General features: G+C 40.6%; 1 protein-coding gene across 3 annotated transcripts in view; it reads left to right on the top strand.

Annotated features, from left to right (window-relative positions):
* tox2 (TOX high mobility group box family member 2) overlaps positions 1–15,565 on the top strand; it is an 88,475-nt gene that overhangs the window by 65,535 nt on the left and 7,375 nt on the right. The window contains exons 5-6 of one of the 3 annotated variants that reach the window (XM_076110712.1): positions 9,909–10,175; positions 11,284–11,514. In XM_076110712.1, the coding sequence (XP_075966827.1) occupies positions 9,909–10,175; positions 11,284–11,514 (498 nt within the window). Of the gene's footprint in view, positions 1–9,908; positions 10,176–11,270; positions 11,515–15,565 lie in introns of all 3 variants that reach the window. The other 2 variants (XM_076110711.1, XM_076110713.1) reach the window with 2 other exon arrangements.

Genomic DNA, 15,565 nt, shown 5'->3' on the forward strand with positions numbered 1-15,565 from the left:
TCGAGTGTGATGTTTTGAATATGTAACAGATGATGAATGTATAATCAGCCGGAGGATGTTATGCGTAACGGCTATGTATTAGCAGAAACAGCTACATATATGCAGCCTTAGTCTCCATCAAACTCCCAGGTATTATCTCATTTGTTATTTTCCAGAATACAAGACGTGAATCCGCCTGAATGAGGGTCAGTTCATTTGAAATGAGGGTGGTCTTCCTGCTGTATTCATATTCAAATTCATACTCTTAATTTCTTTTGTTACCAACATTTAAATGTAAGAATTTCCTCCCAAGCTCTTTATCTGCAGTTGTTGGGGTTAATTATCAAGTGTTAATCCCACCCTGATTGTCATGTTAAGTTGGGCGAATGCCTGGGTTTTCTTTTCTCTCTTTATTTTTTTTACTCGCGAGGCATTAAGTGCTCGTGGCAGGTGCTCGCTCTCCAAGACTGCGTGAATGAAATATGAGCTGCAATGTCAACTGAACTTGTCACAGACAAGCTGGGATGAATTAATGATAAGAGAGCAGAGGTGTTTTTTAATGTGTTCTCTCTCTGATGGAGGGTCTCAGCAAACGTATTATCGCATACTGTACACCTGCTGGTTTTTGTATAAACATGAAACAGGGAAAAAAGGTGGATTAGAGACGAGGTGATGCATTTATAGAGGAAATCTTGGTCGACTAATTCTAACTCCGAAAAAAACGATTTGTACGTCACCTTGACTGTTATCAAGTGACTTTACAGAAATACTGTAATTAAATGTGTTTAGACTTTTTCCAATATGAACTTTAAATTTGTTTTACCTTTTCCTTTAAAGACTTCCTGCTCTTTGAGGCTTTGCCTTATTCTATACTCTTCATTCAGATGAAGAAAACCTATTTCTCCTTTGAAAGACCTTCATTTTCACTCATTTTTTTAAAGGGATTAGAGCGTCTGCGGAAAATGATGGAATGTCTGTCGCTTTCCACCACAGTTCAACAAGCCCAGTGATAGAATGGGACTTGTATTAGTTATTCCACTGTTGATCCGGGCATAGATGATTTTGAATGATCAATGTCCTCAGCGGAACAAAAATAGCACTTGCTTGTTTGATGGCCTCTTGAAATCCGCTGGGGGGAAAAAAAAACCGGGCTGTTCTTTAAACGGTTTCCCTCTCTCCTTTTTTGTGATTATTTATTTTCAAATTGTCCCTAAGGCTAATGTTCCATTTGGCATTTCACACCTCCCTCTCCCATAAATGAACCATCACAGCCATAAATCACTGGACAAACAGAGACTTGTGCAAACCCTGAAAGGTTCAGAGATTTATGTAACACATTCATGTTTTCCACTTCCTCATTTTAGTACTCCACTGGTAAAGCCTAGCTAATAAAAGGTCCTATTAATATTTCCTGTTGCTTAGCAACGGCAGGCAGCAAGTAATAGCATTCTGTGGAAAAATAGATGACCGATAAGGAAAAATTCAATTCTTTTCTCATCTCCTGGGAGAAAGTGCCTTATTTCTCTGGCAATGTGATATGAAACTGTAGTTGTATATTAAGAAATATCTTAAAAAGAAATATAGGTTATTTTCCAATTTCATCATTTTGGGGGGATTTTTTATTGCAACAGCAGCTCATCTATTTTCTCCACCCTGAGAAAGTCAATTAACCTGTCGGATTAAGATAATCAGAGGATAAGGTGCCGACTTAATTCCTTTATTTGTAATCGGACATTCTACAGAGATGGTGTTAAGTAACACACAAACCAAACTTTAAAAGGATCAGTTATATGAGATGAATTGTATAATTTAATAAACTTGTTTTGTACAAACACAGGCCGGCATGGAGTGCTGCGCAAAATCCCTTTTAATAACGCTGCCTATCAGTGTGATCACAGGTAATGGATTAGGATCTCCATGGTGACAATTTTCAATTTAGATAATTCCTCACATCGTATTTCAAAAACAACTGAGTAAAAGATGCGTTATCGCACGCATGTTGTTGTCACCGTCCTCATCCGTACTGTAGATGGGATCAACAGTGGCATTCAAGCAAAGAAAAGAAGCTAAAGAAACAAAGGCAGATTCAGCTGCAGGAGATAGCCGGTGTTATGAAGCAGATACATAGATAAGGGATTTCATATTACACTTAGCCACGGGCCCCTGCTGAGATTTATCATGCCATGAAATCGTGTCCATATTGCTACTGTGCCCTATCTCAACCATCCATCAGCTCATTCGGCTTTCACCACCAGGAATATGCTGCCCTGGTGGCGGCGGAGAGCCGTCCCATGTCATCTCACTCAGGGACGTCTCCCCTGCTGTGTCACCAGCCACCAGTTCAGCACAACACTGCCACTCTGTCTGCTAATGTGCCACAAGAGTGTCTCGAGCCAGGCTTATTAAAACACTTTGTGTATTCATGTGACACAGTTCGTAGTGTGCTGCGTTACTGTAATCCGGCAACGAGAGGCAAAAGCTACAGGCAGATTTCGTGGGTAGCGTTCGCTCTTGATGGTGCCATGTTGGAAACTTTTCTAGAATATTATTAGATAATTGTCACAGTTTACGTTTGATATCAGAGTAGAAAGAAATGCAGGACACAAAATGAGCTTAAGTATATCTTTGCTGCGTCTCAATTGTTCTATATCTGTTTTGATTATTAAAACAACAGGTGAACATTGACAACATAATAATAATAATCGAAAAATCTTCTTGTAAATCAGATATTTAAAATACAAAAATTGTAGTTTAACTATTTTGTATTAATTTTCCTCACTTAGCAGCAAACAAGTGGTTCATAGAAAGTACAACATTTGGATGGGGGCATTTCATCTTTAATAAAGTGATTGTTTTATAAAATATGTCATTTTTGTTTCCTGTTCCAAAAAAAGCATCAGAAGTACAGTACGGTACCATATCAATCGCAATGACTTAATGTGTTTGGTGATCCGCTGTCTGTAGCATTTAATATAGTCCAAAGCAGGAGAATAAGGTGAAGATAGGATTTCACACATGCAAATCGCCTCACCGTGACCTGCACCATGCAGTACTGTCTGCACCCACTTTTCATTTGTGTGCTCTTTCTTGTTTTTGTGTTCATTATTTCTGCATCTACATTCTTTTTTTTGTTGTTGTTGTGTGAGCGCTGGCACGCACACTCACACGTGTGCGTGCACACACACACACACACACACACACAAAGTGTGTTTGACACGGCAGCCAGGAGTCTCATTAGTGGCAGCAGAGGAGCCTTGCCTTCTGCTGTCAAGAGTGTGTGTCCCTCCCGCTCCTCACAACCGTCTCCTACATGTCATGTCAGGCAAGCCTCTGATTCTCTGACGCCGTGCTTTGTGAGGTGAGCTCGGAGACACGCCCGGGCTGAGAGGGAGCGAGACCGGGGGAGAAAGAGACAGTGAGAGAGAACAAGAGAGAGAGAGAATAAAGACAAGAGAGAGAACTGGGGGGGAGAGAGAGAGAGAGAAAATAAAAGCAAAGGAGGTTCTGACATTAGCAGTAATGAGGAACATGGAGGATGGCGCCGAGGGGTACATCCTGACATTACTATCTGCAAATCAACCACTGCCTTGTTGCTGCCACAGATTCACTCTGAGAGGCGTTCAGGGGGGTTCGGTACTTTTCAAACCAACAGTCAATCACGAACAGGGACGTCAGCTTCTTTGTTCTAACGCCTCCAGCTATACTTTTAGATTTAGTCATTAATAATAATAATGATAATAATAGCCACAGGCATTAAGTACTTTTTACAAAAAGGAAAATAAAATACCAACATATTTTGTGTTCAACATCATAAAAGTTGACCTTCTTACTCTACCTTTGTTTTATTATTTTTATTTGAGCTTTTATTTGTATGGCACAAACTTAAAAGTAATTCCTAGGTATTTTATGATAATATCAAACGTGTTGGCACGGACTCCATTTGGCTTTGGGATTTATAATCGCAAATCCATTCCAACAGTGTGGCTGCTTAAGACGCTCTTGCTTTTTCTCTCTTTTCAAGTTTGTATCGAAACACAAATAATTATTTCCTTGCGCTGCTAGTTTGTGAGGTATTGCTGTTTTTCTGCCAGATTAATAGCATGATCACAGTTCAGCGCAGGAGGTGCAAGAGCAAGTATTTCACATTTTTCCTCCTGACTAACATGTAATTGGAATGATTGAAAGTGACCTTATAGTGTCTTGTTTTGCCAACATGGAGTCACTGCCAAGCTGTTAAACAAAATTAGGTTTTAATAGCGCGTTGCTAAATGCAGTTGGCTGGTAGTACACCTGGATCACAGCATCATATCACAGCTGAATCAAAGTCCCCTTGTCTTATTGAATGATATTTTATAAGTAATCTTAAATCCGTTTAAAAATCCGTCCAATTAAGCTTCGAACAAATTTATAAAACACTTGTGTTTCTTCTTCATCCCGGCATCTGCTGCCCATCATATCTCCTTACTTAGCATCTGTCTGATGTCACAAGAAGGCAGAAGGAGCGTTTTGCCTTTGCTTTCATACTTAAGTAGCGTATGATTCATAAATACACTCTCTTATTAATTCTCCTCAGCTTGTGTAAATGACCCTCCTGGGTATATATAAGCTTGATAAACCGAAGACATGGATGAAAGGAGAGAGAAGAAGAAGAAGAAGAGAGAGTGAGGAGGGGTGAGGGGCTCGAAGGCTCTTTGAGGAACAGAGTTGTTAGTGCTTTGCCCTCGGGGTGAATGAGAAGTAGCTTCGAGGCCCAGGGTTGGCTCCCCACCTAAAGGCGTGTTTACCGCCGTGTTGCGCGGCGGCTGTGCTTTTGAAGGATCAGTCTTGAACGCGCCTCTAATTAAAGCTGTCATGGCTGGGTGCCTGCAGGGATAATGTTCTATTATTATAGTCATTTGTTTCAATTAAACGCCGGGTGATTTTACAATAGCAGCCGTGAACCTGTGTGAGTGAGCCATCACTCTCAACAAGATGGCTCCAGTCAAGCAGGCAGTGGGGAGAGGAAAAGTCTCGGGACTCTCAGGAGCATTGATCACTGTGTGTTCAAACAGGACGGGACGGGACAGAGAGGGTCTGAGGGTGTGATTAAAGCAGACCAGCAGGTGATGTCGCTTTAAAATCCAAATACTAAAAGATAAAAAATGCTTAATCATTTCACCTTTCATTTACATTTGAAAGTTAGTGAACTAAAAGTGAATAAAACCTGCACTTGATTAAAAACTGACACGCTTAAGATTGATTTACTCATTTTTAGATGATGCTAAAAGTTGAAGCACAACATTTATTGATTCTTTAGCATCAAGAGACCGGTTTATTATGATGCCGGGGCATTAAAACCTCGCATAGCAATCACCCCGCTAATTTAAATGGTGAAACAGATGCCACTCTGGTATCATCATCGTAAGGACGGAGCAAGGTTAGCTGCTTCAGTCTCCTCTTTCTCCTTGTAGCTATATGGAGCTCTCCTCTCCCCTTTTCTCATCTCTGTGCTGGTGGTCAAATCCCCTTAGCTAAATCAAATGGTGCAGGCAATTGGAGCGGCCGTGAAAACCATTTCAAAGGTAGGGTCAGCAGGAGCAGGAGAACAATGGCTTTGTGATATTCCATCTTACACACAATGTGCTACACATAATTGGAAAGCCTTTGTTATTTGACTCCCATTTGACTATGATGTACAAGATGTGAATACAAACACGACAGGTGTAACGATGGCAGAGGAGCATGCTCACACTGAGTTTCCTGGCTTTACATCACAGTTTAAGTCTGCCCGGCTGCTCGTCACCAAAAAGCAATATCTAACTGTCCTCTCGCTAACTTCGGAGATGGATTTTAGTACTTAAGTCGTGTCTTTTTCCTCCGTTATGTCTTTTTGCCTCTCTCTTTCTCTCTTCCAGCGTCATATTTCCTTTCCTCCTACTTTTCCTTCCCTGCACTCAGATCTCCTGGGGCTTTACAACAAACAACTAAATTGCTGGAGGTTAAGCACAGCTACAATACCCAAGAGAACTTAGAATCCAACTTTATAAGTAATCTAAATATAGATTAATATAGATTTAGGGCACCGCATTGCTCAAGTTGGCAGTTATTGGTTCATAATTGTGCCACAAAATACAGCAGTTCAGAAAGAAAATGATGAGCAAAGTATTCAACGAGTTAGCTCCTTCAGCATAGGATAAGACTACTTGTAATGCTATCTTTCTCAACCTATAACCAGCTATCAGGTTTGCCACACTCAAAAAACACAGAACATCATGACATAATTGTCACGCTTGGCCACAGACCAAGTCATATATCCAGGAAAGAAATCTCTATTATTGCAGTCTATGAGGAGAGTCCATGAGAAGGCCATACAGTATGTGTTAAATACTGAAAGCAGAGTGCGCAGTGACCAACCAAGTCCTGTTACTCACTGTGCCCCCCCCCCCTCCACCCCATTTGGATGATACCATTAGGAATTAGCATACAGTACCTATGGCAACCGGCAACCTTTGTCAGATTCTTTCATAATATTTGAACAGCCGTCTGCTGCTCGCTTTATTTAGCTCAGGCTTGATGGCGCTATGTGATAACTTCTTGCTCTTTCCGTCTCACACAGGTGAAAGAACCAACTAAAAAACACCCGGAGACATTTTAAAAAAGTGACATAGGAGTAACTGTTTTGAGTAATGAGCACCAGTCATTTAGGTGTCAGCTGCTTTTAGTAACTGTAATAAGGTTGCATACACTTTCATACTTAGGAATCAGTGTCTCTGTGATCACATTGATATGTCTTTGCTTCTAAATTAGCCGTAGTATCAGTTTCATTAGACTTTCACTGATGTGCAATACTGAATTTGCGTCTGTGTTTTCTGGTGACTTGCTGCTTCATTAGTTAGGACAGAGCACTCAGCTCTAATGGAAATCGAGTCAATGCTGTGAGGATAAGGAGTGGCAAATGAAAGTGCGCTGGATTCAAAATAAAATCAAGAAATACAGTGAATTATTTATATTTTTGCTGAGAATGAATGTAATTTGACTCATTTCTTCCACAAGAATAAGGTGAATTGGTATGTAACGTATTGTCACAATTTCAGAAAACAAAGTGTCACAAATCAATCAGTTAAAAATGGGAATTTAAAAATAGATTAATGTACATCTGATAGAGCGCGAGTGACCCTTTTCTGTTTCTACTCTTACGAGGCCGACACCCGCTACCCATGATGCCGCGGTGCCTTCCCCCGGTGAACTCTCTGCGTGTCTCCTTCTTGTTTATATTAAACATGGTGTGGCTCAGATTAAAGGGTGACAATTTTGCCTGGAGGCTGTTGCTATGGAAATGCGTCTGCTACAGCTATGATAGGCCATTCATGTTTGATTAATTGGTTTTTCAATGCTTCTTGGTTTGTGAGGACCCTTAAAGAGCAAGTCCGTGGCAAATGGAAAATTAATGGATTTCTATTTCCTTCGCTTTCCCCTTTCTTCCTCTTTTCTCCCCCCGCCTGTCTCACTACTTATTTTGCTGAAGCTGTTTCCTCATGTTTTAAGAAGTGTAGTGATGGTGTTTAGAATTATGATTGGAAGTTGGAGATTGCCATGGATGGGGGGAGGTTAGAGCTTGGTTATTTGAAATGCAAAAAGGAATGTCTTTGTTCATGGCTGGCTTTTGTGTGCAGCTGCTGAGGCAAACACAGAATCTAATGTCGTGTGAATATTATGAGTTTTCAAAGCAGGCCAGAGCCTCGTACAACATTACTTTGTTGTGCATTTGTATTCTAGCAATCTACTGGGACCAATTATGATTAGAGAGCCAAGCCTTCATCTTTGAACCTCTACTCGTGTTTATCAGGACCTCATATGCACGGGCCTTTTCAATTTGATCTTTTTAGCACTTCACTAATGTGTAATGTATTATTTAACTCGTAAATATTTAAAAGAGCTAACAAATGCTAGTTCATCACTTTCTGATCTGTAAATTGCCAAACATTCCCATTTATGCCTACATTAAAAGCATCCTTTGGTTGCGTGCTCATGTTCTGTCCTGATGAATCTTGAAGAAAAGCTTTTCATGTTATTATTGAAGATCTTTTAAGATGGCTAAGAGCAGAACTTTGTGAGAGTCTGATTCTGTAATCGCTCTGAAGGGTGTTCTCCACGTGGGGGTCATTCTACAGCAGCGAGCACCGTTTTTGTTTCTATTCGTGGGCCCCAAGTGTTGAGAAAGGTGTTGTTAAACATGGCAGTAAATCATATTTTTCTCTTTCATAGCACACAGTGAGCATAATACATCTGCAGGGGGTTGATAGGGTTGTTATCAATGCCATTGACGCAACGATTGCTGAGCAACGTAATGAGGTTTCTGGCTTCTTACTACTTCATTTTCAGAAGCAGGAACTGAAGTCTTCCACCAAACACCGACCAGGTCACTGTGTCTCAAGGACCCCGGTGGGCCTGCACTTATTGGACTTCCTAGTGATTGCCTAGATATAAAAATAAGTCAATATGAAATTACTGATTGTACCTTTGATTGTTATTGAGAGGTCCTATATCATTTTGAGTTAAGTGATAATGGACCTATGAGTTACATGACTGAGTGTTGAATGCAACATTTAGCTTGAGGTACCGTTCCAACTCCCCCTAATAGGCTTGTAGGCGTGGAAATTACTCACTTCAATTGAATGGTGAAAAAAACGTCTTTATTAGATTGTTACGTCGCGATTTCCATAGATAAACCTGCAATAACTGATTTTTTTTGGCTACTTATACAGCAGAACACAACATTGACATATTATCACCTTCAATAATGAGCTTGTTAGCAAACAGTTGCTCATCTTACACATATTAGCAATATTAGCATTCATTTAGAAGCTTATCTCTGACCATCTGATGAATTTAAATCTCATATTCACTCTCATTTTAGCTCCTTTTTTGGTCTCCACCAACTCCTGAGAAAGGTATCTGGGTCTTCAGCTGATAAATGCTCCACTATGTTCACCAGCTAGTTGCTAACTGGCTACTATTTGGTGTTAAGCAGGTAGTGTACAGTAAACCTTTGCCTTCTGTGGACTGTGAGAGTCTCACACTATGAAAGCACTAAGAATTAACCAAAATAGTAAAATTCTTGGTCAGAAAAAAACAAATAAAGAGTTTAAAGGACTTTAAAACACTTGTATAGCTGAGGGGAGTCTCTGTAGCTTCAACTCTACAAGCTGTCATGTGATCTATATACAAATGCTGCTTATAGCAGCTGCTCTCAATAGTTGTCCCTTCTTCTAGTTTGTGTTTTGACAATGATTTTCAAATAATTTTTACTTCAAAAATGGCATCTCTAAAAGGGTATGTTTGGGTCACATTGGCTTGATTGACAGCTGTCTTCACCCATCACAGCGAGCCCTATTAACTGCTGCTCTCATCAGATTCCATCCAGCTACAACTCACTGAAAATTTAGATTTTCTGGCTCCCTACTTTTAGTAGGTATACGTACCAACAGTGAACGAGAACAGTCTGAGAGATTTCATGTTCTTAATTTTTTAGAGGGATATTTAGCTTATTAACCGCCTTGCTCGCAATATTCTAATGTGCTCCCCTGTATAAAGGTCAGTTGTACCAAAAAGCAATCAATAAAATTGGCCACAAGTTGGAAAATAGTGCCTGTTACTGTCTTGACAAAATACCGTTGCAAATGAAAAGAGAAGCTTTCTAACCACCAGCCTCAGTTTAACAATGAGACCTTTTTTGTCTGTCTAGCTTTTTTCTTTTGCGTCCCTCATTACAACACATCTAAAAAGTAGTTTTTGGTCTTACTTTAGATTTTGTCCAACAATTATTTTTCTCAAATTTGAAAATGTCATCTCCACTCTTCCAAGTCTTTGCATATTTGGCTAATTGGCGAACTTTTATTACTTTGAGTAGAGGAGAAGATGGTAAAGCTGGTGTTCTTCTCTCACCCCAGATGCAGGAGATGGCTTTGCACCACCACCAACAGCAACACCATCACCAGCACCCAGATGGCTCTCATTATGACCCCGCCCGTAACCACCCCCTGATAAACCGCTCACCTCCGATACTCCCCAACCCCATGAGTGCACTGACCCAGCTAAACCCTCAGGTCAGCAGGAGTGCACTGCCTCATGGTTCCCCTTCACCTCCGGGAAGTAAATCGGCCACACCCTCCCCCTCAAGCTCCAATCAGGAGGAGGAGACTGATCCTCATTCGAAGGTACTGATGTAGTGACGCTTGACTGGCTTGTAGTAGTGGAGTAGGAGGCGAGGGGCTTGGCAGTGCTTCTCAGAGATGGTTTGCATGCAGAGTGTTGAGCCTAAACGGGAATTCAGGGGTGCTTTTGCTTTTCATTGGGTTGGGTGGAAAACTGGCATGGTTGCAAAATGTTGCTGCTGAGAGGAACTGAAGCCATTTTTTCTGCATGTAATGGTGTGGTGGAGTGTGGTGTCACATTTGAAAAGAAAATTGACTTGAAATATTGACTTCTTGATTGAATGTTGTCAGTCATATCTTATTTGGTCAATGGAGTTACATACAATCTGGTTTGAAAACTACTACTCTTTCATTTCAATCACTCATTCGTTTAAATAAGAAGAGAAGGACACTTGTTTCGATTTATGTAAATCTGCTTTCATAAATTGCCCACCGACCAATGTCTCTGTGGAATTGCTTCGTTTCTATCAGAGGAATGTGAACGAGTGTATAATTGAATGGGCCACATCCACAGTGTTTCAGATTCATCTGTGTATTTAAATGCTAGCTTTTTCTTTCGTTAAAGAAAATATATATATATATATCCCTGCATATACATCTGTGCTGTGCCTCTCACTGTTTGTGTAAATAAAAAGGATTACCATCACTCCTATCAGTAAGTAATTCCATTTGCTCTCTCCAGTTCACTCTGAGACCACTTCAAAGCCGGAGCAGTTACAGCAGGCAGTTTAAAATTCCTTTCACCCCCATAGCATGAAAAGTCAGAATTTATGACTTGCTCAACAACTGAAAAATAAAGATTTGAAAAGGTTTGATAAATTGAACTAACAGATGTTATTTTTGACAAAGTAAGGCAGAAAAGAACTGCCAATCAGTGTCGGTGTCAAAGTGTTACTGTCAGTGAAGCGTTGCTGCAATATTCAAACGCTGACTAACTGTCTAACAGAGAGCTTGAGTTATGCATTTAACGAGGTTTACATGCTTCACTTGGACCCAATGTTATAAGCATTCATCAGAGATGCAGTTATTCACTCCAGTTGAATTGGTAGCCCTCGTTTCTGCAGTGTCAATAAGTCGTTTTGTTTTTTGTGTGCTTCTGATGGTCTTCCAGATCACGGGCGAGAAGCGGCCGTCTTCAGAGATGATGAAGCCCAAGCCCAAACCCCAAAAAAAGAAGAAGAAGAAGGATCCCAATGAGCCCACAAAGCCCGTGTCAGCCTATGCCTTGTTCTTCAGAGACACCCAGGCAGCCATTAAAGGACAGAATCCCAACGCCACCTTTGGAGACGTATCCAAGATAGTGGCCTCCATGTGGGACGGATTGGGAGAGGAGCAGAAACAGGTAGATTGATATTGTGTACACGTACACTCAGATTATGGGAAATTGACTGTTGATCGATCTTTGTACTTAAAGCAGGACTATGAAACGTATGAAAGAAGGGTTTGGCAACGTGTGCTCAGCTTAACAAAACACTGTGAATACAACACTGACATTACATTACATTACCTAATTATCATCTTTTAAGTTGAAATAGGGAACTTGGTAGCAAATGTATCCAGCAAATTACTGAGCAAGATTAACATTCATTTGGAGTTGTGTGTCTGGCCACCTGGCCAATACAAGCCCAACATTCATTGTCCTTTTATCTCTGTTGTTGGACTCTGCCAACTCCTCAAGGGAAATATTTAGCTGCTCCGCTACGTTCACCAGCTAGTTGCTAACTTTATGGATTTTGCTAATAGTGCATTTTGCTAATAGTGCATTTTACAACTTTGATGTCCGAGGACCGAATTAAATAAGGGCTTCAGGACTTTATATGGGGAAGTTGATTCACCTCAAAAATGATCTGTTGATTTACAGACGTTTATTCCCAACGCAAGTCTTTGGGGGGAAAAGGCTTTTTTTGGCCCCATGGCATCACGTGACGAACCCGGAAGTTGTAATTCCACCGTTTAGCCACTATTTCCAATTTGCTTTAAAACCTAGCACTCTTTCAGGGAGCTTGCTGTAAGAGCAAAAAGAGTGAACCAAAACAGGAACACCACAACGTGGAGCCCTGAGACGCTGTAAAGCGTCGTAGAGCTTCATAGAGGAGGGGAACTGCGAAGTACTCTGTGACTGCATCCCTAAGACTTACCCATTTTACGTATCATGTGATCTATTGTTAATGACACTTTTTGCCAGTCCAATGTAAGTTACTAGCATGAAATTAGTGTAAACCCGCTCCACTACTAAATGTTTAGGTTGTGGTCATGCAACTTCACAGGTCAGGTTCACCACAAACACTGTGAACTCCGCAGAGAATCCACAGGTTGTTGAGTCTCGCTGTAGTAACACACGGGGCAAACTGATCTACGTATGTATCTGTCATGCGGCAACAAAAATTTAACGACATGGCTTGGAGCTCTGGTATTGCTTGTCACAATAGTATGTCCTTCTGACTCGTTAATATGGCTACCTGGCAGGTAGCCAGTCAGAAAGTTTTAACAGAAAGTGCAGTCCTGTTAAATTGTTTGTACAAGCATTGGAGCGTCCTTCATATAACATGATCTAGCACATACATTGTACCCAGAAAACATGGGTATGATCAAGCTATCGATGTCAAAAGTGTATTACCAACCTTATTTGTTTCTTGTATGCTAAAAGTGCATAATAATATGTATTTAAGAATATATATATATATATATATATATATTGAAAGAAGTGAAAAGTGTGTTGCCATCAGCAGTGTAGACATATTTCCCTGAACATTTTTCAAGAGTCTATTTTATTTTATGACCTGACGTGTGCAAATGGAACTGCATTAACATTTACTGCACTTTAGAGCATTTCCACCCGCCGCATTTTCTATTTCATTTTAGCATTTCTAAACCAACAGACAAAGTCAAAGAAATAGACTAGATGTGTTTTTTGGTAGCAAATGATGGTTGTGAAATGAATGGAAAACGAGACAGTCTGATGACCATGCGCAGGCTCATATTTTTAGAATATCCAGTCAGGGCGCAGCCTATTGGGTGTCAAATAAAAGCACCTGTCTCCATGACAAAGTGCAGCCCATTCTCCTCAGCCCCAGCCACCGTCGACTAGACCCCCATCTAGCATGCGTGTGTTTTTTCTCCCACCAAACCTACCTCATACGCTGGACTTTGGAGGCCGTCTGTCCCTTTTATTTGCAGTTAATTTTTGCCGCCTTCACCGGGGCTCTTCACCATGAATCTTCATTTCGCCGCTGACACCCTTGAATGTGAATTCCTCATTTCCTGTCCTTTTATTTATATCTGTTGCCTGGTGATTTGATCATGCTGCGAATACAAGATTAGCAATTGCCTTGTCCTTGGTTTTGCCTCAAGGACATCTGCTCCTGAAATGTTATTGTTTGTGCTTCTTAACCCTTTGTGTCTTGGCTTCCTTTCCACCTTAGATTTTGCACTGTAGATGCAATGCTCTCTCTCTCTCTCTCTCTCTCTCTCTCTCTCTCTCTCTCTCTCTCTCTCTCTCTCTCTCTCTCTCTCTCTCTCTCTCTCTCTCTCTCTCTCTTTCTCTCTCTCTCTCTCGCTCTCGCTCTCTCTCTCTCTCTCTCTCCTAAATGCATTTGTCCTTCTCAGTATTACCTGGGAACAGAGATGAAACTAACAAAAGGGCAGTTCCACCATTTAAAAACATCCATTTAGTGTGCCATTCCACCGCAGATTTTTTGATTTGTTTGTGCATTTATGTGTTTAATCAAACGTGTCACCTCACAAGACACATAATTAACGCGAGGTAATGATGTCATTATGGAATGAAATGTAGGACCCTGTCTGGGCAATAACACTGTGATTGCTCTAATTATTCTCTGTGACTAACACTGTCACTTATTCCTGCACAACAAATGCATAAACTTGATAACCGTGTATTTTACAGAGTGTAACCATGTTAATAGTCATTAAAGATATTAAAATGTCTGTCTTCGGTCTGACCAACATATTAAAGCATGCAGTAGCCACAACTGCTGACCAGTAATGTTCAGGTGAAATACATCGAGGATGAAAACTCTTCGTGCCAGGGTCTCATACCTAAAACATTTTCTATCTCTGCCTGCTCTGGGCCTGTTGATGTATGTGCCGTTATGTCTTTTCTCTTCGTTCTTTTTCCAACATCGGCTGTCACGTCATCTCTATAGGACCGATGAGGTGTGTTCTATAATGTCACAGTCAGACCCTCTGGAGCCATGCAAGAGCACAAGAATGTAAACACAAGCCTTCCCCTACACACAGCTTTGTTTTAACTAGAACGTGGCCCCTGTTTCCAATTACCTATAGTACTTCTCAGACGCACCATGCAGCAGAATTCACATAAATGGATTGAAGGCGGCATGTTTTATTGCTGTATTTTATTGAAGAAACGATCAGAAGTGTCATCGTTTTGATTTGTGTTCCTTTTGCGATTCTTGTTTGTTTTTTTAGCTTCAGTGTGCATTTTCCCCACTTTGATAGCATTGTTGTGTATTCTCCAGTGTCACCCTTGAGTTTGGTAGAACAAAGTTTTTTTATTTTTTTATTCATGTTTGTGTTTATAGTTTCCTTTTTATGAATATGTTTTTGGATGCCTGCATGCTTTACAGCATTTTTTAATTCCCGAAGGCCTTTGTTTTATAGCGCAAGATCAATGCATTAGTTGGGCTGCGTTATTCCTCAAGGTGACTACATGTTAAAGCTGCCCCAGAAACACAAAAGAACATTTTTCTTGTTTTTGTTATTTAAGATTAAGATCAATTTTCCGGCGTTTTTTTCTTCTTCTTTTTTTTTTCTTTTTTTTTACAGCAGTGGGGAGTAACAGTGATAATGGAGTTGGGTAGGAGGGAGGAGATGCCTTAGTTGTATTTAATTGACTCTGCTGTGTTGGAGTTGTGCGAAAAGGACAGAAATAGAAGGAAAAGAACAGTCGCTTTGTTTAAACTGCATACTTTGCTATCAAACTCCTTCTATTGGCTGAGTTTTAGCATCTATCAATAATTTGTATCGATTTTTTATTCAGTTTTCTGCCTCTTTGTCGAGCTTCGACATACACTTATATGCTTTTTTGTGTCTTTTTTTAATGTTTAACTTTCCTCACCTCTCCTCTTCTCTCCTCTCCTCTCTCCACTTCCTCCTCCTCCTCCTCTCACCGGTCGCTCGGCTTTTCGGTCGTCGTGGTAATCACTCCCTTCAGTGTCAGCAGGGTGCGGAGTTATTGTCTTCTGTAATTAACTGGTTATCAAACAAGAACATTTCATTAAGGTACAATTAGGGGCTAATTCAGGCGGGACACCTCTGTGTCAGGATTACGATGGAGGCATATGCTCTCCCCTTGCAGCTTTGTTATTTTTAATTCATACTGACCTGCAGCCTCTGACGGCTTCAATTGCTAATGA

This window comes from Anarhichas minor, unplaced genomic scaffold, assembly GCF_050575085.1.
Source record: "Anarhichas minor isolate MPS153535 unplaced genomic scaffold, ASM5057508v1 ptg000043l, whole genome shotgun sequence".
Lineage (NCBI taxonomy): Eukaryota > Metazoa > Chordata > Actinopteri > Perciformes > Anarhichadidae > Anarhichas > Anarhichas minor.